The sequence below is a fragment of the Atractosteus spatula genome, chromosome 11 (genome assembly GCF_055471065.1).
Source record: "Atractosteus spatula isolate fAtrSpa1 chromosome 11, fAtrSpa1.hap1, whole genome shotgun sequence".
Classification (NCBI taxonomy): domain Eukaryota; kingdom Metazoa; phylum Chordata; class Actinopteri; order Semionotiformes; family Lepisosteidae; genus Atractosteus; species Atractosteus spatula.
The window spans coordinates 35,919,828-35,942,826 of NC_142716.1; the positions used below are offsets into that span (position 1 = coordinate 35,919,828).

The following is a 22,999-nucleotide window of genomic DNA, read 5'->3' on the forward strand; positions in this document are numbered from 1 at the left end:
TAGGGAGTTGGTCCCTGGTACGAGAGACATTTTTTAGAAAGAGGAAAAGAAAAACACCTTACACACTTACCTGTTTTCAGCATTACCTTAGCATTTATTATATTGCAAAGGTACAGACACATTTATTCAGTTCTTACTTAGTTTAATGAAAAGACAAATCATATACAGTATAATTAATGTATAACAAAATAATTGTCAATATAAACGTTGTAAAATCACAATCAGAATTTTTCATGAAAACAGATGAAGTAACACTGTCTTACAGGTAACAACAGAAAAAGATGAGGTTTGAAAGACAAAACCCAAACTTCAGTCCGACCCGAGCACAGAGTGTACAGGATGAATCAGGACCCAGGGGTTGATACACTCGATACTTCCCCATGTTCGTCTTTTAATAAGAGACATTTCAAACCATAGAGAAAAGGGCAGCCCTTCTGACTAAATACCCATTTTGTCTATTCCAGCTCAATCAGTCTGATACATCCGCCAGATCTGTCAGGCTGACTACTGATTCAAATCATCATAATAGGATTTTACACTCTGAAACGGTAAATGACTTTTCTGCTTATACTGTATAAAATATTGGCCCTATAAAATTAAGATAGGGTTTTTACATTTTTACATAGTAAAGATAAAAAAGTATATTATACTGTGATTATTTATGACAAAATGACAGAATTTGGTTGTGTAATGAATACAGATACAGAGAACATCTGAGGCTTGTTGGCTGAAAGACACCTAACAGGTGAATCTGTCCTGTCGGCGCCCTGCACAAAGGCACTATTTCAGTTCTGAACTCTTGACAGCTGCAATTCTTGTGGATCCCCAGGATGAGCAGCGGTCTGTATGATGCTGAATTTGCCAGTTGTGCTGCCAAAAAATGTCATCTGTCTTCAACAAAGACCTAGAACTTTATTTTTTAATCAAGACAAAATTGCAATTCTGTGATTACACTCTTTCACAGAGCCAAAGTTTTCCAGATCTACAACAGACTCCCTGTTAGGTGTCTGTCATTGACTGTGCTAAAACAGTGTTCGAGCACTAAAAACTTGATGGTATATTAAACATATTATAATTAAAAACAATAAGCCGTCCACATTTTTGGCCATTTTTTCCAAGCCACCCAGTATCAAACAGCATATTGTTTTTTGAGAATTGTAACATTGTAAAATTGTTTCAGTCTTGAGCAAGTAGATTAAAAAAAACAATCTGAACAGCAACTCTAGAGCAACGAGTTCCAAAAAAAAACAACACAAAATGCTGCTTCAAACAACAACAAAAAAGAGCTAAATTCTTGAAAATCCTTCACATCCACCTGAACCAGGGAAGTGCTTTGCACTTTGTAACAGTCACTGTATTTAAATACTATCCTGTTTATAAAACAATTCACAAAACAAGAACACATACACTGCATCTGAAGTTCCGGCGCAGTCTCTAAGTGCACGTCCCGGTTAGGGTCTGGCCAGGCAGGTTGACGAATGTCCTGCAGGTCAACAGTTTGTCGGCGAGATGCATGACGATCCTCGCAGCTCCGACTTGGCCACCAGTAATCTCAGCCGGTCGCCCGAAGAGCGAATCAGCTCCCTACCTCTTCAGTGAAAGGGACAGAAAGGTATAAATAAATCAGTTCGCAGCTCAACACTGCACAGAAAATGTCCTTACAGTACAGTAGACAGACTCATTGCCGTGTTCAATATCATGAGGCAGTTGTCTAGCACTAGTGAAAGCAGGCTATCTGGTCACCTTCCTCCAACTGACCCCCACATGTGAAATAAATGTTTATTAAGGAACTCTAAATAGTACTCCAGTGATACATTCACTGGCTTTAGGTTAACTATAGCAAATAAGACATTTTCCCATTATTCCCTTTATCTCTTTCTTTTTAGCTGCTGAATAGGTGGAGATCAACACGGCCAATCCCAGACGCACAAATCCCTTTCCAAAACACTCACATGCTGTAGTCTATTCCCACCAGGCTTGCTCCATTGACAGCCAGAATGCGATCCCCCATGTGCAACTTCTTACACATGGCCGCAGGAGAGTCAGGAATTACAGACCGGATGTAAATTCCGCTCATTTTCAGCTGCGTTTTCTGTGAAAAAAACACAACCCAGAATCAGATTTAACCTAAAATAGTATTAGAATGAGCATCCAGATTAGAGTGGGATTAGGGAGCAGAGGTTGCAATTAATTATGGGTATGAATTTTAAATACGTCTTTGTCCAATCACAGTACAACAGGAGACAGAACTATTCTGACTATTTTTCATTCTGTTATTTTGCATCTGTGAAGTCAAAGTGAGCTCACAAAGCCAACTCTGTTGCCTTTATTATTTTCACAGAAATGTACATCACCGTGGCATAGCTAGCTCTGACCAGTGACACAGATGTATATACAGTATGCATTGGAAAGAACACCCTTCCAGGATGAACAAGGAGATGCCAGACAGCTTAATTTTGTGAAGTATAGTAGAGTTTTGATTGGATTAGTACCCAGAATAGATAGCCAGACAGACCCAACCATTTTGCTAGAAATATTTACCTAGGAATTTATTGCTTGCTGAGTTCAGAAATGCTAGTTACTTTTTATAAGAAATATGTCCTGCAGGTGAATTGTTCTGGCAAAACCTGAGGTGACAGGGCAACAAAATACCCCTTTGTAAGTTGGCATAGAAGGACCAGCACTTTATTATCCAGAAGGAAACTTCCATTAGAAAGCCCTAGCAACATTAATCATGTTAAGTAAAAAAAAATCTCAACACAACTTCATCATAAAATACACATTCTATCAGGTGTTTACACTGTTTGCCAAAGTAGCTTCTAAAGCTCTGACTAGGGTAAATAATGATTTTAATAATTATCTTACTTGCTGTTTGGAATCATATAATTTTTATTTTTATTCTGAACACTCAGACCCCCAAACCAGCTGTAAAAGGTAATAGTAATAGTAATAGTCTGTATATATTGTACAACAAGGTCATAAATACTGTATTAAAATCAAAATACCATAAATGGGAAAACAATATTTTTTGGGTTTTCTTGTAAATAAAATGTGTGTGATCTTTGCATTCCATTTAAGTCCATAAATCATTCCCATCATTTTCAATTTCCAATCATCATCATCATCTTTTGCCATAGGATGTAAACCTATTCTTCTGAAAACCAGTAATCTGAGTTTCATGTATAAAACAAACATTCACTTTAAACCATTCCTTTAATTTCTAAATGGTAAATTATTTAACTATTGTTCTGGCAAACGGTCTATTTATAGAAGCAGTACACGCCACTCACTGTCAGAAAAAATGCGGAGACTAAAGGCTGCAGTACCCCCTCATCACCTGAGGAGGGCACCAAATACTCTGCCATCTGGGACTGATTATTACAGTACACGAGTACTTGATTACAACTCCTGTTGGTTACAGCTTTTAAAAATAACACCGAAGTCAGGCTCAAACACATTTCGACCGACACTTCCGAATCTTGTGCTTTATATTAATGCCCTTCTTAATTTAGAATTAAATTCCACTCCTTTCAGTATCTTACATTTAAAAAACATGAAAGTCAACATTTTGGGTTTTGTAGAGTGTTGAGTCGGAACACATGCTATTTTAATGTTTTCCCCCCTTTCAGCTGTTTGCCTTTCTGGAGATGACTGATATCATAGGGCTTTTTCCACAGGACAACAAAGAAAATTGCAGCATTGATTATTATTATAAAGGAAGTGGAAAAAATCTCTAATGCTGGAACAGCCTGCTGGAGGTTTTACTTTGTGAACCTGGAAGTCTTCCCTGGGCAACATTTGTCGAGACTGAGACATTCCTTTTCAGAATACCACCACAGTATCTAGAGACCTTTGTGGGTCCAGATGGTTGTGACGCATGTCAAAAAGTAACTTACTCAGTTTATGCCTCGCCCAAAGGAGCACAAAAAGGTTCTTAACTCTCTCAGAGCGACACAGATTCCAGGGCAGAATCAGGGCTTGACCTGGAACTCCCTGGTAACAGTTCATCACCCTGAGGAAAACCCATCCTGCTTCATACCGAGGTCATGTGTTTCCTCTGCTCACAAACTTGTCTGCTGTTTTGATGATTGTTAGTGAAGTGGATGTTGCAACATGTATAGTGTATTGCATTTTCTGCTAATTTTAGAATGACTTCCCTTTAAAAAGTAATTAGCCATCAGGGCATCTCACTAGATCTCAATTAATTAAAATATATTCATGCACCAGGGGTGTTGTTTTTTATCACAATCCATAACAGACACCACCAGAAAGCCATCTAGTCCTGGTAAATGTCTCAGCAGCCAGACACCAATCCCAGAAACACAGGGCACAAATCTGGACTATATTCTCCAAGGGATGTCAGGCCTTGCTTGAATAAACCATTTTTAATCAATCATCCATCCATTTTTAATTTATCCAAAACAAGGTCACTGTGTGCTGAAGCCTATCCCGGCAAGCAACAGGTACAAGGCAGGATACGCCCTGGGTGAGAAAAGTTTATCACAGACGCATTTACACCAGGCCAGTGTTTCGAGAAGCCAGTGAACCTGCCAGTATCTCTGTGAACTGACAGAGGGAACCAGAGCAACCAGAGGAGACCCAGCTGAACACGGGAAGAACATATGAACTGGCAAGGCAGCAATGCTAACCAGTGCACCACTGTGCCATCCCCTTTTAATCAATATTAATGGTCATTTACATATTGCAAGTATGACTCATAAACATTCTTGTGAAAATCATATTGTTGGGTCATCTCATTCAACAACTGGCAAAAATAAATACGCCACCATACATTTATACAATATGTCATACTCAGACACTGCTGGACCAATGTCAGTTTTGAATGGGCTCTGGGATTCGTGCTCATCCTCACCTGTAAACTGAGCCCCAGGGACAGAAACAGGAAAGGAGTCAGTGATCAACACAGCTTAAGTGTTTTTAACTGGGAAACAGAATGAGCCAAAGTGAAGCTGTGTGACAGAAAATAAACATGTAAAGCGTGGAAAGCTAAACATGCAATAATGATTACAGTACAGCTTAGGAAGATGTTGACACAAGTACTCTGGAGTGCTGTAGAGGCTGTGTATACAGATACAGCTTGCAGCGAGTCTGGAAGTCTGCAGCAGGGATCTATTTAAAGGCACTGTGTGCATAACTGATCTCATGAAGCTCAAACACAGACAGATCCACAATCGAGGCATCACAAGAATACATAAGACACAAGGACGAGGTTAGCTGGGTGCTGCTTAGAAAGACATCATCCTATTTACCTTCATTTTCAGTTGGGGATGGCATCTCAAAAAACAGAAAGTTACACAAACATAGCTTTAATTGTAATTTTCCAAATGTAATTGTTTCCTATAAACAGTTACACTGAACTGCATAAAGCTTACACTTGCTAAATAGAACGGGGTCATGCTCCTAATATTAATCCTTCTGACCTGCTGTCAGCTGCTCAGCTGATGGAGTTACTGTCTCAATCAGCTGCAGTTATGCAAACATTTCTATTGCACAATAGCAGAAGTCTTTGTTAATTAGAAAGTAGCACACTGTCTCGACAACACAAGAATGAAAACACTGGCAGAAAGAATGGAGACAAATCCACAGCTAATCCTACTCCGTTTTCAGTTAGAGTGAACTTTAAAACACAACAACCCAGTGTTCACTGCAGTCCTATGTATCCCAAAAGTTCTTGTTAATGATTATCTTCACTGTAACTTTTTTGATAAGTGGAAATGTGTTGAAAAAAAGGAGGAGCTTTGAGTAACAGTATAGCTAGGAGTGTTTTAGTCTTGACCGAAAAAAAACAAAACATGAGGGAATTTCAATATTTAAGTACCAAATCCTGGACAGTACTGACAAACTACTGCCTTCAAGACCACTGTGGCAAAAAGGGCCTCTGTGAGCAAGAGAAGATGAGTGTCCTGTTGCCACTGGCTCCAGGAGATCGGATAGACCTACGCACAATTAATCACCACTTACCTCATTCCAAACAGGATATTTCAGACTAGTCTCCATTGTCTCCATACTAGTCTCAGCATTCTTGTTCCATTGTTTCCTCTGTGCTTTACTTTCTTTACTCGGCTACAAACTATGCTTTTGGTTTTGACTGTGCCTTTGAAATTCCCTAGAGTTTGCTTGTCTTTACTCAGCTACAAACTTTACTTATTTCTCCGCCTATGGACTCTGGACTCTGCTGTCTTTCATTCAGTATTTCAGGTGGGGTAGCTGCGTCAGCATGCATAGGCTGCAAAGGAACAACTAATATGTTTATTCCATGCTGAAAAGAGAAGAAAGAAAACACACCGTTTCAGCCGTGGAGCCTTCTTCAGGTGTGAGCTCTTTCTTCTCTTTTCAGCATGGAATAAACCTATTACTTGTTCCTTTTGTTCAGTATGCCTGCCAGCTCTGCCCTGCACTTGTGTTCCACTCATGACCTGGGATTGCTGCTCACATTCGGATTCAAGCAGCACTGTTACATACAGATTCTACATACAAAGACTGCATCTCAGAAACAAAGGCACAGACACACTCACCAGTCCGTCCACCAAGGCTAGACCCAGTCCATGAGGGCCCCTCTCCAGCTCCACAGTGAACACCTCTTCCTCTTCCTCGGCATTCCTCTGGGCCCCGCAGCCCAGAGAGCGGCTTTCCTCTGGGGATGCAAACAACAACAGGCACATTGTGGGGAGGGAAATTGAATCAGAGCCATCGTGTTTCTATAGCAACACTTCCCATGTCTGTAGACCTCATCACCCCTCAGACTAGAGTTGCAGTTGGAGATTGAGTTTATCATACTCATACCATCAGACAAAACTGCTGTGTGTACAAACAGTGCAACAGTACAGTGATAGTACGATACTGCAACAACAGTTTTGCAGGGTGAAAAACTGCCTGAAAATCCTCTAGGGAAAACAAATGCAGGTGAGTGGTGTTTCCTTTGCGAAAAACCTTTCCTTCCAAATGTTTTTTCCTGAAGGGAGTCGCTACTGGGCTGCAGGAGTTTGCAGGAGGATAATAAAATCTGACAGGGGTCTGAGATATGGGGAGGAGACGTCGCTGGTCTAACAGGACAAGAGTAACATTTAAGGTTTATAAATAGTTGTGAGATTAGTGGGAGCCTAATATTTAGAAACTGGAAACTGAAGTGAATCCATCTTTAAAGAAGATTGTCTACATTCCTTAATGTTAGAATTTAACACAGAATCTGAGTAACACACTGGCTACCATTTTCTATTTCTGGCACTGTGGATGAAAGTTTGTGCAGAGAAAGCATTTAGTTTGCAATCTGTATATCCATATGCACATTCTAGTGGGTTAGGCAGCAATCAAACCCAGTGGGAGTTTTGTCATATCCGTGACTTATTGTATTTGCAAGAAGACTGGGGTGCAAAATGCAATAGTGTTTACAGGATCACCCTGATCAATTAGCTACTGCAATCTCCAATCACACAGCTTACTGCCAGACATCCCCAACACCAGCAATTCCCATCGTGACTTAGATTCCATGCATCAAACCAACTGCAAATTCCCACAGTGGCTCAGTGACAGCTTCTCTACATCACCACTTCACTGGAATTACTGTGCTAGATTAAAGGATTACTCTTGCTACCAAAAGAGGGTTACATATTAGCACTAAATCGCCAAAAGATAACTTTCAAAATGATGAATGTCATATGATCAGGATTGGCCCACCTTTTTTTTCAGGACATATTGTAAACAATGCCATCATATCTTTATGAAAGGAAAATGCCATGTATATATAATTTATAGTTGCAAGACAAAAACCCCTCTGTATTTAAAATGAGATTAATTTACAGTACACCATGGATTATATAAGATTTGGAAAATAAAAGTATTCATACTTTGCTACTAATGTTTAAATTTTTTAGAATATATTTTAAAAACTAGCAAATGTATAATTTTTGAACATTTATGGTTTAACAATTAAATGTAAAATCAGCTAATAAAAATTCCGGAAATGGAGAGCATCAATAATGTCTGAGGACAGCAAAGACAAACAGATTAGCTTTTAAAATAGTTGGCCAGGCTTTTTGTTGCTGTTGATACCCTGGCTTCTTTCAGAAATGGCTGAATGAGATCCTTGATCAACTACTAGCGAATAAAATGGGCAAGATGGAATGAAAGCCTGCTCTCGTTAATAACCTTTCTTATGTTCTTTAGTACACAGCCTAGTGCAATTCCTTAATGAAAAATTTGGAGTTATTTGCTTTTGTTATTGAACATGAGTGGATTTTTGCCTGAAATTAGACTTTTTCCAAATTATTTATTACTTATCACTGATCTGATTGTGCTTTTAGAGATACGATTGTTGATATTTCAATTTAAACAGATCTGAAAGGTGTAAGAACAGTCATCAGATTAGATTAGATGGAAAGGAATATTTTCTTTGTTTCTTCCTCACGATACAATTTCACATCCCCACTGAAAAACCACACAGCTATTAGACTTAGTCTTAGTTACACACTTAGCTTCTTAAACAATTGTACAATAATAGCTTTGAAAACAATGGGGAAATCAGAAAGGAATGTTGAATTGTTTCATAAAAGGTTTTCAAGAAGAAATTGTACACACCCTGCTTTGAACACAGACTCACAAAGAACAGTAAGAGCTAACAAAGGACAACACCTCATTCTTAAGGAAGTTCTCGTGGTTTGAACAGTAACAGTATAAAGAGAAACATTTAGACTTCATTTATGTTGTGCTCTCCAGAGATAAACAGAATGTTCTCACAGTCCAGCTATTCTGCTTCGCAAAGGAATTCTTTATTTGTACTGTTCAAGGTTCTTATGATAGTAGGGACCCGTGAGGAGATAGACATTTTTTAGCGGAAAGAAAAATTATGTTGCAAAATTGCAACAGAAGGACGGTGATTGCACATTGGCAGAATCAAAACAAATTTTTAATTTCTCAGATAATGCATAAGGCATTTTGGTTGATCCAAACACTGGATCGAAAACTGATTTGAGAATTGTGAACAAGGCACACAGTCTGCACGCTATGTTTTTGATAGCACCAACTGCAGAAAGACAGACACACCGTTTTTGATTTGGGTCAATAATTGAAATAAGGAAATTTTAATAAAAAAAGTTTTGAATGATTATACGGTATCTTCATGATGGTGGTTCTTGAGTCTTTCACACTTCTCAGCCAGTCCATTTCTGTCCAATGAGAGGTACTGTTTGTGATGAAACAGATCAAAACAACTGGACTCCTGATTCTGCCAGTGCAAGTTTTGTAAGTAAAACTGCGTACAGTGGCCTCGTTATTTTTCTCCTTCATAAGACGAGAAGAATTACATTTCCAATTTTTTAAAAAGTGCAGTCTCACCCTTAAACCACCCCCATTCTATGTGTGAGCAGTCTACAATTTCAGACTGCATTTGTATAACAATTTGCTACTATTACAATTTGTGAGATCATCCAATAACGCATGACTTCAGCTTGTACAGAAGCATAGCCTTAGCCTTAATAGCCTTAACCTTGGTTCTACAGTATATAGAGAGTACTGTATATAGAGAGAATCTCTGGTATGAACTTCTTAGATATTATTAAACTTTTACAATTGGATACAAGTGCACTCGATCTGTTCTGTTTCTCACTGCCATCATATTTAGGCTTCATGGTAACAAAGCAGCAGGAAAAACATCAGCTTGACTTATGTGACATGGCCAGCAGCTGTATCACACTGCAGCTCACAATTGGCAATCCACTGAAGCTCAGCAGGTGTGAGCCTGGTCAGTACCTGGATGGGGTGTAAGTGTGCTCACCCTGTGGTCTGTGTGGGTCCTAATGCCCCAGTATAGTGATGGGGACACTACTGTAAAAAGGTGCTGTCATTCGGATGAGATGTAAAACCAAGGTCCTGACTCTGTGTAGTCATTGAATACCCCAGAGCGTTTTCTAGAAAAGAGTAGGGGTGTTACCCTGGCCTCCTGGCCAAATTTCCCATTGGCCTTTATCACTCATGGCCTCCTAATTATCCCCATCTATGAATTGGCTTCATTACTCTGTTCTCCTCCCCACCAATAGCTGATGTGTGGTGAGTGTACTGGTGCACTATTGCTGCTGTCGCATGATCCAGATGGTGCTGCACATTGGTTGTGGTGGAGGTCTTCATTACCTGTAAAGCACTTTGAGTGGAGTGTCAAGAAAAGCACTATATAATTGTAAGCAATTATTATTTTTATTATGTGAGACTCACCACCTTCCCTGTCTGGGCTGCTGCCATTTACGATGTGCTTGTAGGTGCCTTCCTGCAGGTCTGCCTCTGCCTCGGCCAGCTCCAGGCCTTGGGGTGTGTTGGGGGGTGTGAGGAGGCAGGAGGGATCCAAGGCCAGTCTCTTGTGGCAGCTGAGGTCTGCCTGACCCGGCAGGCTGCTCTGCAGTTCCAGGTTCTTCAGTTTCTGGGTGAGCACTGCCTCGCAGGAGCTGAGGTCACCGCTGCAGGCGGCGTGTGAAAAACGACCGTGGGGAGGCACTACCGAGGCATCTTTTTCCTTGGACTCCTCTTCAGCCCTGGGTTTTCTGGAGGCCTGCTCACTGCTGCCCTCCTCTGGGGAGGCAGATTCCTCCGTGCCATTTGGAGAGCAGGACACCTTCTTTCTTTCTTCCTCCTCCTCGACTCTAATCTGCTGGCTCTGGAAGGGGAAAAAAAAAGAAAGCAGAGAAGGCTATGGTTTTTAAACCAGCAAAACAGGGGTGTCTTGAAAATATTTTAAAGCTTTATGCAGCTTTATTAAAGTGTTTATGCTTGCTTCTAAAATACAGATTCATGCCCCACTGAATTTCTTTAAAAATTTAAAACCCCAGCCCAGCAGCGTCATCGCTGCCTCTGTGCAGTGAGCGCAGGAGTGTTGGTTTCCCCGTGCTGAGGGTCTCTACCTGCTGGGGCTGCGTGGTGCTGGCAGACGGCTCGGTTGCTCTGAGCTGCTGCAGGAAGTCCTTCAGTTGGCTGAGCTGCGACAACAGACCTGGCTCCTTGACTGGCTTCCCCAGCTCGATGTGGAAACTACTGCTGGGCAGGATCAGGGGAGGGTGATTGTCAAACCCTTCCAGAATATCAGCTACAGACAGTGAAAAGCAATGGGCACAAGTTCAGGATTGAGTATTAAGACTCAATTTTACAAGTCCTTTGATTGGGAATGATCTGTGAAATCACAAATGAAACCTGAAATCAACAAAAGGCCCTAGGCTGTGAGTGCCTTCAGTTTCAGGTGTCCGCAGGGTGCTAAATTCTCAGAGGCATGGCAACTGGACTCAATAGATAGAGGCATGGCAACTAGACTCTTCCTTGGTTCCAAGGTTCCACAGCATGATGCTTGTAGATGGTTTATATGCCATTGCCTGACACCCCAACCAGCTCCCTGGACAGCACCCTGGACAGGGCAGAAGGACTCCCTGCTTTTTCACTTGTGCAGGGAGAGATAGAAGACCTGACCCTGAAGAACTGAAGAACTGGAAGACCTTCTTGAAGAGATCAAGCTAGTTTACCAGACTAAGGCTTTAAACTGAATCATTTACATTTTGTCACTGCTTATCTACTCCTGCTTATGGAAAATATATAATTCCAATTAGCACACTACAGTCCTTCAGCTGTTACTTTGCTCATAGTGTATTTTTATCTGAAACAGCGAGCCTTACAGGATTAAAGGTGCTGAAAGTACAAGAAAAATAACATTCTTTGTGTAACTAGCAGAAAATTGCTCTAAATTTCTCTTTTCCGCCTATTTCTCCTTGGCCTTGCGTGGCTGGGGTGTGTGCATGTTTTGTTTGCGTGGTGAGGAGTGGGTTTCTCTCACCTGTTCTCATGGCAGCGTCGGCCTCCTCTGGGGCAGGGCTCCAGCCTGCGGGACACGAGCGCCCAGGGTTGTACCCACGTAGCATGTGGTGCAGCTGAGCAGGGTTGAGGTTGGCAAACTCGCTGCGCAGGGACCGCCAGCTGGCCTGGAGGAGGAACAGCACAGAAACCACACTGAATGACTCTCTGCGTGACACCAGCTCACTGTCCGCAGTTCCTAGGATTCGATTTTGGTTCCTCATTTTGAAATCACAGCCTGTTGCGTGCAGTCTGAACTGATTTCACCTTGCTGGCTCTTTCGACACAGTGGCTTGAGAGCTGCCGCAGCAACCTCCAGCCTGCAAAGGTTCTCAGAGACGAACAGCAGGAAACCATGGGGGAGGTATTTGAGTGTAACACCAGAGTGCTTCACGAAAGGACACAGGGATAGTGCAGTGATGATTTGCTTCACTTGTAAGCTCATGCTTCCCAGTAAAATAGCTTTATAAATTCCTACTAGGAGCTGGAAAGTGAAAAGGGAACGTCATAAGAAATGTAGAAGAATGCATGAGGACTAACACCACCAAAAATAAAGGACTGAAACCACAAGAAAATATAAACAGCTGCCTGAATCACAATTTCTAGACTGCCACATTAAAAGTATCCTCAATGTACAAGCATCTATTCAAAATCTCAATACACTTCAAAACATAGCATTGTGAATGCATGACTGCACATAATCATTGCTTTATGAGATACTTTAAAGAGATGGATATCACAGAACATAACAGAGGCCCTCTGATTACAGTGACTGTGTGCTAAAGAACAAGGAGGTCAGAATTGCAGATTAAGAAATATAGTTTGCACAACATGCTCTTTCAGACTGTCTTTTCCTTTCAAAACAATTTTAAGTTGATGTCATGTACTCAGTGTAAACCAATCATACTGAAATACCTAAAGTAAGGGCTGATTAGGACCCACATATGCAAGCCTATTCTAAAGGGCATTTTTTGGTCTTTTAGGATACGAGTGTTGTTGTTCAAATTTTTAAATTTCTAACTAATTGGTCCCAGTGAAATGTGTCAATGTTGAGATGTTTATCTTGATGTGAGAGGTATATTGTCAAAGAGGTGCTAATTGCGACCAGACTCAGCCCTATTTGACTTCACCGCAATGAGGAGATTACAATTGACTAAAATATGTTACACGAATGAAGAGAAAACCTTATCTGTTAAAATAATTGACAGAAACCAAAACATTACTCATTCTTGGCTCCAGCAGTTAAAAGTTTGAGCCATGTAGAATGTTTGTTTCTGCTAGCAGGTCTGTCTCTGTATGGATGTGCATTAAATTTAAAACCAATATGCTTGCATGTATGCACAGTGTGAGTCAGACCTTTTAGAAATATTATTCTGTGTTAATAAAGGCAAGCTATGTCAACTGCAGTGAGATTAGGTGAACAAATACTCTAACATGGGCTGTGAACTCAGGAAAAGGGCAGAAAAATATAGCGGCCTATCACCCTTCATCATTACTTAGACTGTAAATGACAAGTAACTGAAACTCTCTTGTCATTAGCTTTTTTTTTTAACACAGCAGCTAAGAAGTCAAAATACAGAAAACCAAAGCTGTGCTGTGCCAAGTGGTGCTGAAAAATTGATTTTATTACTTGGAAAAAAAGAAGATTGTTGTAAGCCAACAATTAATAATCACCATCCCTTGTCAACACCAATAAATAATACGTTATGCCATGAAAACAGTATTATCCATAAGAACAAAAAAGGCATATAGCCAAGGCATGAATGATATTTTTCTATAGTTATTATCCTTCTTATTCCATACATAGAAAATAACATTTTAATGGAAAATGTAAATAAGGATTATTAAGTGTGATAGAGATATGAAATATGCACATTTGAATAAGAAAGCTGTTGGAAAGCTTTGATACCACTGAATGATTTAAGAGGCGAATTGGCTGTGTGAATTCATTTTTTGCATAGTTCAGTTCCCTGAATTGCTATGCTGTACAGCTTTGGGATTTATAGACAGATAAGACATGCTATCATGCAGTTAGTGTTAGCCTTCCACTGTGCTCTTTATCATGAGCACTGGCCTGCCACTGTTGCCCTTATCAGCACATAGTCCTCAGCCTCTTCAAGAAGGTCAAGGCAAGACAGCGTGTTGCCAGCTCCCACTTATTACCCAGCACTTAACTGTGCAGCTCACAAACTACAAATATCAGTTTGGCCCAGTACAAAACTCGGTCTCTGTAGTCCTTAACTGGCACTGTGTGCCAGTATAACTGCACGTTTATATTTCCGTATGCCACTCAGAAATTCTTTTCACCTGCCAAAAATAAAATGTTCTCCAGATGAATTCTTGATTAAATAAAAGTGCTTTGGCAAAATAATTCTTGCATTATTCTTACTTTGCCCTCTTTAATCTTGCAGTTCAAATAAACATCAAGACCATCATTTTTCTTTCATGCCTGCTTGCTTTTAGTGTATTTACTACTAGATAAACTAATCCAAGCACTTCAGGCATTGATAAATAAACCATTAAGGTGCTACTACATACGTCAGCAGAAAATTGCCAATTCATTCCCTCAAGGTGCACTTCTAATTATTATCTCAATCACTCAACTGCAAGTGCAAAAGCTATTAACATACTGTATATCAATAGTGGAAACAAAGATGGGAGAAGCCACCAGCTGTAGCAGAATACTGATTAATACAGAAGTTTACAGAAATTGGCTACAAAGCAGATATTCTAGAATGTGCTCCAGACTAGCAGCTTTCTGCATTCGTCCATTTTCTAACCACTTATCCAATATAGCGTCATGGGGGAGCCAGAGCCTATCCCGATAAACAACAGCCACAAGGCAGGGTATACCCTCAATGGGACACCAGTCTATTACAGGGCAGACACACAGACACATTCTCACTCACACCAGGACCAATTCATTTTATTATCAAATATGATGCATATTTACTGATGGAAAAAAGAAACGCAACTTCTTCTGGAATGACAAATGCTATAGTTATAGCTTATGTACTTGTCAATTTGTTTTAAGCCCTCTGACCAGCAATACAGCTTGTGCAGTGAGGCATTGCAACTTGCCAATCACACGAAAGCTCGTTAGGTGTACTTTTACCCAATGAGGTCCAAGTGGAACAATGCCTGATCAGGTCACCTTTAAAAAGCCTTATTTCAAAGCTTAGGTCACTGCAAGAAAAAGGCCACACTTAGTTAGATTTCTGTGCATTCCATAATGCCTCGAATGTCACCAGAAGCCAAGGGAGAAGGCCACTGGCATGCTGCAGGCAGGCATGTCATGTGCCAGCGCTGCCAGACACTATGGAGTAAGCCGCTCCACTGTGTCCCGACTGCAGAGCAGGTTTCAGCAGACTGGCAGGACAGATGACTGTCCAAGATCTGGTCGCCCTCGAGTGACCACATCAGAGCAGGACTGACACATCAGACTGGTCCATCCATTTAAAGACTCCAGCTTTTTAAAATAGCAGCTGTAGAGTGTCCATGTTTCACAACCATAATGAATTGTGGATATTCACACTGCCTTATATACTGCCTCTTGGGTGTTTAAGTACAGGTTGCTATTACTGAAGCCCCTTTTTCTCAGCTGTCCATAAGACAATGAGGCCTGTTTGATATGGTTCTGGATGTCCTAGTCAATAGTAAGTCTTCAGAGAGGATACTTCCAAGGTAACTGAAGTGAGGCACAGTGGTGAGAGTAGAATAAGAGATGGTAAAAGCAGGTAGATCAGTTGGATGACCACTGACACAGAACCTCTATCTTTGCAATAATGACAGACAGCCCTATTCTTCTGACCCTATGCTCGTACAGCTGCTGTGAGTGTAGCTTGCACTGCTTCTGGGGTGTGTGCTACAAAAGCACAATCCTTGGCATACTGAAGCTCAAGCGCATGTTCCGATTTTAGCCTAATACAATGGTAGAGTCACACACTGAGGTCAGTGAGGAAGTTTTCAGGAAGCTTTCAGACAACAGTAAAAGAAATCCTGCAGGATACTGGAGCCAAACGCTTGATTTCTGCACATATCCTGTGGAATACTGCAAGGATGTTAACCTCCAAATCCTGCAGGATTTCTGCATTCATCCTGCAAAATTCACTGCAGGAGAAATGCAGCATTGTTCAGCGTGGCTCATCAGGAACCTTCACAGACAGAGGACAAGGGGGGGGGTCCTCAGAGAATCCCCTTTAAATTTCCATTTACGTTGCATCCCGAGGCCAGTGGTCTATTGTGTTCAGCCAGGCTCACAGAAAGGGAAACAGGATAAAACAAGACACAAACTGTTTCATCTCCCGCCTCCGACAGACGCATCCTGTTTGATTTGTTGGTTTGTTGTTTGAAGGAGATGGCGGTTCCCTTCCCCAAGCTGGCTGTCTCCTGAAGTGAACTCTGATACTGTCACACTGGCTCCTGCTCACTGACACAGTGGCCGATGGAGTCTCTTCTTCCGAAGCATGGGTAAGGCACAGTGCTGCAGTTTTTGGCATCCTGCTCAGTTGGTGCTGATCCTTTCTGAGACAGAAACAACTGTTCTGCAGCCCTTTCTGACAAACTGCAGAATGTGACCCAATGTGACAACAAAGTGCTTCGTAAAATATAACTTGATTTCTTGATGAATTACCTGTACAATGTAGAGGACAGGGATATAGAAGCACAAGGACAAAATGTTCCATTATCTAGCTAATGCAGGGTTTGTTTCAGATATTGTTTTTGGTTCAAGGCTCTGCTAAGTAATGTAAAAAGTATATGTTGTGGTTTCCACTAACTTTACATTCCACAATGTGGTTCTGTCTGGCTTTGTTGGTTACCTATGTAAAATGAGCCAAGGCAAAGAACTAGGTGTTTGATACCAGACTGCTATACTGGGCTGAAGGGCAAGCATTGTATAGAGCTCATTTAGCTACAGTATCTGGGACTAAGGTACTGGGTTCTACTACAGTTCAAGTCTACCCCAACCACCTCCCCACTGTGTGAAGTGGTATAGGTTCAGCTGGAATATACATGGTGCTCACACACTTCCTACCCTGGTTGGTGGGGATCTGATTACAAAGAACATGAAATCTATGTTATCTTGCTACTTGCTAATTGCTAATTTCTTTTTCTCCTTAGGGAACAAAGCAGCAATTAATACATGACAGAAACTGTGTGAATTGCAATGAAAATATTTCTGCTGAGGGGCTGTTAAATGTATGTTGAAGCATAGTGTCTTTGATACATACATATAGAGTACTGCTTTTACAAAGCCAAAGGCCCTGATATTCTCTGTCAAGTAAGCATTCACATGTTCAAGAGCTGTAACTCAGGATGGAGATCAAGTTCAGCTAAAGAATACTCACAGAACAAACAAAAGAGCATCACATCAGTCAGGATTTCCACTGTTTCCAGGTAAGAGCCACAGTAACAACGGAGACTCCTAAGAGCCAGAGGGTGTTGCTCATGTGAATGTGTTTATACAGGCTGTACAGTTTAAACCCACACAGGTGATACAACAGCACAGGCAATCACCTAGCAACTAAGTTCAGTCCTCTCGGATTTTACAAATACTTTCCCAAACACTCAAAAACCATAAAAAGTATATTTCTGAGCTTTGATCTTATGGGTGGGGTCGTTTCAGTTTTCAACACTGTCGACATCTTCTTTGTACAAGAAATGGAGATCTCAGGCATATTCAGAGATATACTATAGGTAGATACGGTTTACTGGTTAAACTTGCTTTTGTTCTCTCAGCAACATTGTATTATTTTTCAAGTTTAATCCTGTATCAGAGAGTCCTGGTCCCACAGAGTTTTCTATGTCTCTTTGTGGGATTAACATTTCTACACCAGTGTAGGAGGTATGGCAGTTCAGTTAACGCTATATTAGAGCTACTGAACCCTTCTTCAGTCTTCAACTCTTGGTTATGTAAAAACAGCTGGACCAGAGGCTGGACCACAGTCCTAGAGGGACAGAGGAGGGAACACCTACACTATGTAAGACGACATTTTTTTTTTAAATCCATTACTTCAGCAATCTTAATCACTTAATGACTTTGAGCTCAGGGTGAAGAAGAAGGATTTTGTGCTGACGTAAACCGTTTGGAAACAACTTTTAATTAGCTACTAAAAAAACAAATGGGCAAGGAGGGCCAAATGGCTTCTCCTCAAGCCTCCTGAGCCTTCTCCTGAAAACTTCTTACTCTCTTTTACAGAGGGCATAAGACTGAAAGGGAGCGACTGAGGCAAAATTCTGAAGCTGACAGACAGCAGAGATAAGAATGTAATTACTGCATCTCATGTCATACTGTAGCTGTTACTCTTTTACTGTCAAAAAAGTACAATCAAGAACAGTTTGTAAGGAAGTTCACTCATTAGAAAAAATATTTTTCATTAATAATAAATTCTAATTGTATGAATGTATTTTTATACCTGAATTCCAGAACAATGAAGGCCCATTGGACCCAGGTACTGTATTATCTACTCCTGTATTTTTTGTATTCACCTGAATGTTGTTCTGAAAATGGCTTATGCTGAAAATCGCTGGACTGTGTGGAGCAGAGAAAAGGCAGGGACATTTTTTAAAGGAACTACTTGATCCACTCCAGTGGGAGCTCTGGAATGACTCTGTGATGAGGTCATGCTGCTCTTCAGTGAGGAGGCCACACTCTTCTAAAGCCGATTTTCTTAATGACCAATGACAAAGAGAGGGTCATTAACCCCCGTCAAACGTAAGATACAGTCACTGTGTGGGCTGGGAGTGTTAATGACAAGTCATTCAAAAAGGAACCACAGACTGTCTGAGGTATAATAGGCCTGACATCAGCCTCTTTCCAAAAAACTGGAACCAAGCTGGATTTCAAGCTTCATTAATTTCACAATGAAAACAAGGCTGCCGTATCTTTTAGCTTTTTGTTGCTGGGCTACTTTACTAGTTTCCTTGTTTTATGACCATGCTGGTTTTAACAAGCTGCAATTCCCCAGGCATTTAAGAATTCATTACCTTAAGCAAAAAAAATCTTACACAGTTTAGAAAAGGTATGGGGATCACAGATGCTTATAAAAGCCTCTGAACCGTAAACATTTCCCCTGCACTGTGTTTTTATTGCTATTGTTAGTATTTGTTACAAGAAAGGTGAAAAAAGTTCAATAAAACTAATTTATATAGTGGCTCACAGGCAAAAATTAATGTTTGAATTTGAGCGGCCTGTAGTAACTTAATGGGATTTAAAGGCTGCAAAAGTTTTAACTCTTTTAGGAAAAGGTTTGATGGCCTACAGTGGAATCCAGAGAAAAATTAGATTTGAACAATCATGTTTTGGGATCATACCATTTATGTGAAAGCTTGGCACGTTCCAGATTCAAATATCAATACACCATTTCACTCCCCAGCAAAACAAACTTTTCACATTTGTGCATTCAACTACGTTGTTTTCACCTGCTCTGAGAGGACTGTAAAAGGGCGATGTTTTTCGGAAATTAAATTAAATACTCTACGGCAACAACATTCCTGTTTATTCAGAATTTCACTATGAATCGGTTTTGAAATTATGCCAGCTTTTAACAGAGAGAACTTTCTCAGCTGCAAGAGAAAAGGCCTCTCATGGAAACTCTTTTGTTTTTCAATTATTATTTTTAGCACGACCCTTTACTGAAGTGTAACAACTGTATACAGAAAAAGGCTGAGAGGGTGACAGATCCCAAATACAAGCCAACAGGAGCAAGGCAGGCTGTTGTGAAACGGGATCAGAGGTCAGAGTAGGAATTTGCAGACCTCAGACTACAAAAACCCTGCAGCTTTTCTGCAAGACATGCATGAAAGCCTCCTTTACCACCCTTTTGAAATTTCTGTGCTTGTTTTAATCCTTCCACAGACATTCATTTCTGTAAATCATTCATGAGGGCTGAGGTCTTGCTTAGGTTTAAAAGAGTCTGATTTTTGGAATGGCAGAGCAAAATAGTCACAACTGGGGTCCAAGGGGGGATACTCACAATTAAGACAAGCCCTCAAAAAAAGGGTCAGAGGTCACCCAAGGCCCTGCAATGGAGTCACTGACCCCACAAAAAATCCAGGACCATTAGCAATGCGAAATTCCATTAGAACATTTTTTCAAGTGGCAGAAAAATACTTAAGTACTTAATTACTTTTAAGACCAAAAACACTAACTTGTTTGCAAATGTGATTATTTGATACTTGTTATGCAGGAACGGCACTAGCAGTAGTACTAGGAGCAGTACTACTGTATAGTAGATTTAATCAATTTACTCCATTCTTTCTTTGATGTATTAGTGCCCAATTAGCAGTAATTGTAGTATGTCATAATTTAAGGGCTAAAGCCAACTTGGTTAACTGGTTTCCCAACTAGATGATCACACATCTTTTTAGTAAAGGGCATCAGACAAGTGCTGAAAGATCAACAAAGGGATAAAACAAACCAGCAGCCTCCCTAAGTTTGAAAAGCACAATGCATCTGAGTCACGAAATGCCCACAGCTTTATTCAATACAATAGGGCAATGTGGAGCTTCGTAACTAAGCACAGGCTTATCTTCAGGTGAGAGTAGATAAACTGCCTTGGCTTCATCTCCTCTAACACCTACACATATTGCCTTGTGCAATTTTTTACATTTTAAAACAGGATCCTGCAGTCTTGTCCTAGAATGTTTTGGAATGAATCAGAGCCCGTTGCTGTTGATAAAGTACCGATTGTCAAAACAATGTTTTCCACACAAACTGTGGAAACCTGTTGCTTTCTCTCAGAGACACTTCAAGAAGATTCACCACTAAAGCTGGTAAGACCAGAGGTTAGAAGTGGAAATGATCAGGAAGTGCATTAATGACTCATAACAATGTTTTTTTAACAAAGAGTTCTTCTTCATGGCATTGTTCTTATGTTTCTAGAATTGTACAGAAAACTGTACACAGCAGAGAAGATGAAACAGCCGCATACACAGTCTATTTAGGTGGACTGTCAAAATAATCTACTTTAAGTGTACTGTTTCCAACAACATTAGCACACGGAACTTTACACAGCCTCTCCTCAACTTGCTTGCAGTTGTTTTGACTGAACAGCTCTTATTAACTGATCAACTGCTTGAGTGAACATGAAACTACAACACTGTACTTGACACACACACACACACAATACTTTTTTCTTTTGTACAGGTCCTCCTGGTTACATTTCAGGTAATACACCTGAATAAGGGCAGTTCTGAGAGAACTCAGAAATTGATGTCAATTTCAAATCCTTTTTGACCTTTTAAGAGTTTAAAGCAAATTCACAAATACTGTACTGCACACCCCAGAAAACTGTTATCGATTAGCATGTGATTAAGAACCAGCAGACAGTGTTCCTCCAGGACCAGGGTTATAACCCACATTTTTCCCCAATAGAATCAATCTATTACTCCGAAGGGTTTAAAGCAGGCCATTTCAGTGTGCCTGACCTGTAAAAAAACAGCCATTCTTTACCACTAGAATGATTTCCCTCAAATGATGTATATGTATGAACACTTCACACTCCTACTCCATCTTCCCCTGCCCTCCTCGGCCTATCCATTACAGCTGACCAGGTCAGAAGGGAGTTGAGGAGACTCCATGCAGGGAAGGCAGCGGGTCCTGACGGTGTCAGCTCTAGGGTGCTAAAGATCTGCGCGGACTAACTGGGTTCAGTGCTGCAGTACATCTTCAACCTGAGCCCGAGATTAGAAAGGGTTCCGGTACTCTGGAAGACATCTTGGCTGGTGCCAGTACCCAAAAAGGGGCACCCTAAATTCTTGAATGAGTAAAGACCAGTGGCACTGACATCACACCTAATTAAAACTCTGGAAAGGCTTGTACTGGACCACCTCAGAACCCTGGTGAGTACAGCACTGGACCCCCTGCAGTTCGACTACCGGTCACACTTGGGAGTGGAGGATGCAATCATCTATTTGTCACACAGAGCTAACCCTCACCTGGAGAAGACAGGAGCATTGTGAGAGATATGTTCTTTGACTTCTCCAGTGCCTGTAACACCATCCATCCACCATTACTGAGAGATAAGCTAAGGGCGGCGCAGGTGGACACTCCCCTGGTGTCCTGGATTATAGACTATCTGACCTGCAGGCCACAGTATGTACGGCTACAGAGCTGTGTGTCCAAACAGGTTGTTAGCAGTACTGGGGCTCCACAGGGGACTGTCCTTGCTCCATTCCTGTTCACCTTTTACACCTCTGACTTCAGGTACAACTCTGAGACATGTCATCTGCAGAAGTTTTCGGATGACTCTGCAATTGTGGGGTGTATTAGAGAGGGAAGGGAGGAGGAATATAAGAGCTTGATTACCAAATTTGTGGAGTGGTGTCATCTTAACCATCTCCAGCTAAACACCAGCAAGACTAAAGAAATGGTCATGGACTTTCGAAGGAATAAGTCTCTGCTGAACCCTGTTTCCATCCAGGGTGAGGACATAGAGGGGGTGCAGTCCTACAAGTACTTAGGGGTACACCTGGATGATAAGCTGGAGTGGTCTGGTAACACTGACACCCTGTACAAGAAAGGTCAGAGCTGACTATTTTCTTAGGAGGCTCAGGTCCTTTGGTGTGTGTGGAACACTGCTACACATTTTTAATGAATCAGCGGTCATCTTCTGCGCGGTTGTGTGCTGGGGCAGCAGCATCTTGACAAGAGATGTAAATAGGCTCAATAAACTTATCAAGAAGGCTAGCTCTGTGTCGGGGCTGAGCCTTGACCCCCTGGAGGTCGTGGTTGAGAGGAGAATGCTGACCAAGCTCACAGATATCATGAACAATGCCTCTCATCCACTTCATGGGACTGTTATTGGAGCACTTTTAGCAACAGACTGCTCCAGCTATGGTGTTCAAGGGAATGTTTCCACAGGTCTTTCCTCCCGGCGGCTGTCAGGGTGTATAACACTGCCCTAGGCTAGGACTGCTAGCCCTTCATTTGCTTGTCTATGGACAGCATGTTGCTCCATTGTGCTTTTTTTTTGGACAATCAATCTGTATATACCTATGCACATTTTGCACATATTTTATTGTTTTTACAGTGACTATGAGCATATTTTGCACACACCTATGTATTTATTTTTATTTATTTATTTTATATTTATTTTGTATTGCTGTATGTATTTTAATTTTTCGTCTATTCTGATGTCTGTTCTTTTTTGCTTGTCTT

The 22,999-nt window shown here is 41.0% G+C and overlaps 1 protein-coding gene across 1 annotated transcript in view; it reads right to left on the reverse strand.

Moving 5' to 3' along the window:
* Positions 1–73: 73 nt before the first annotated feature.
* The window catches only part of radil2b (Ras association and DIL domains 2b), a 61,304-nt gene continuing 38,378 nt past the window's right edge, over positions 74–22,999 (reverse strand). Inside the window, exons 11-16 of the mRNA XM_088927452.1 lie at positions 11,822–11,966; positions 10,905–11,086; positions 10,225–10,660; positions 6,537–6,655; positions 1,953–2,092; positions 74–1,590 (exon numbers count right to left, since the gene is read on the reverse strand). Of these exons, the coding sequence (XP_088783578.1) occupies positions 1,491–1,590; positions 1,953–2,092; positions 6,537–6,655; positions 10,225–10,660; positions 10,905–11,086; positions 11,822–11,966 (1,122 nt within the window). The 3' untranslated portion in view covers positions 74–1,490. The remainder of the gene's footprint in view (positions 1,591–1,952; positions 2,093–6,536; positions 6,656–10,224; positions 10,661–10,904; positions 11,087–11,821; positions 11,967–22,999) is intronic.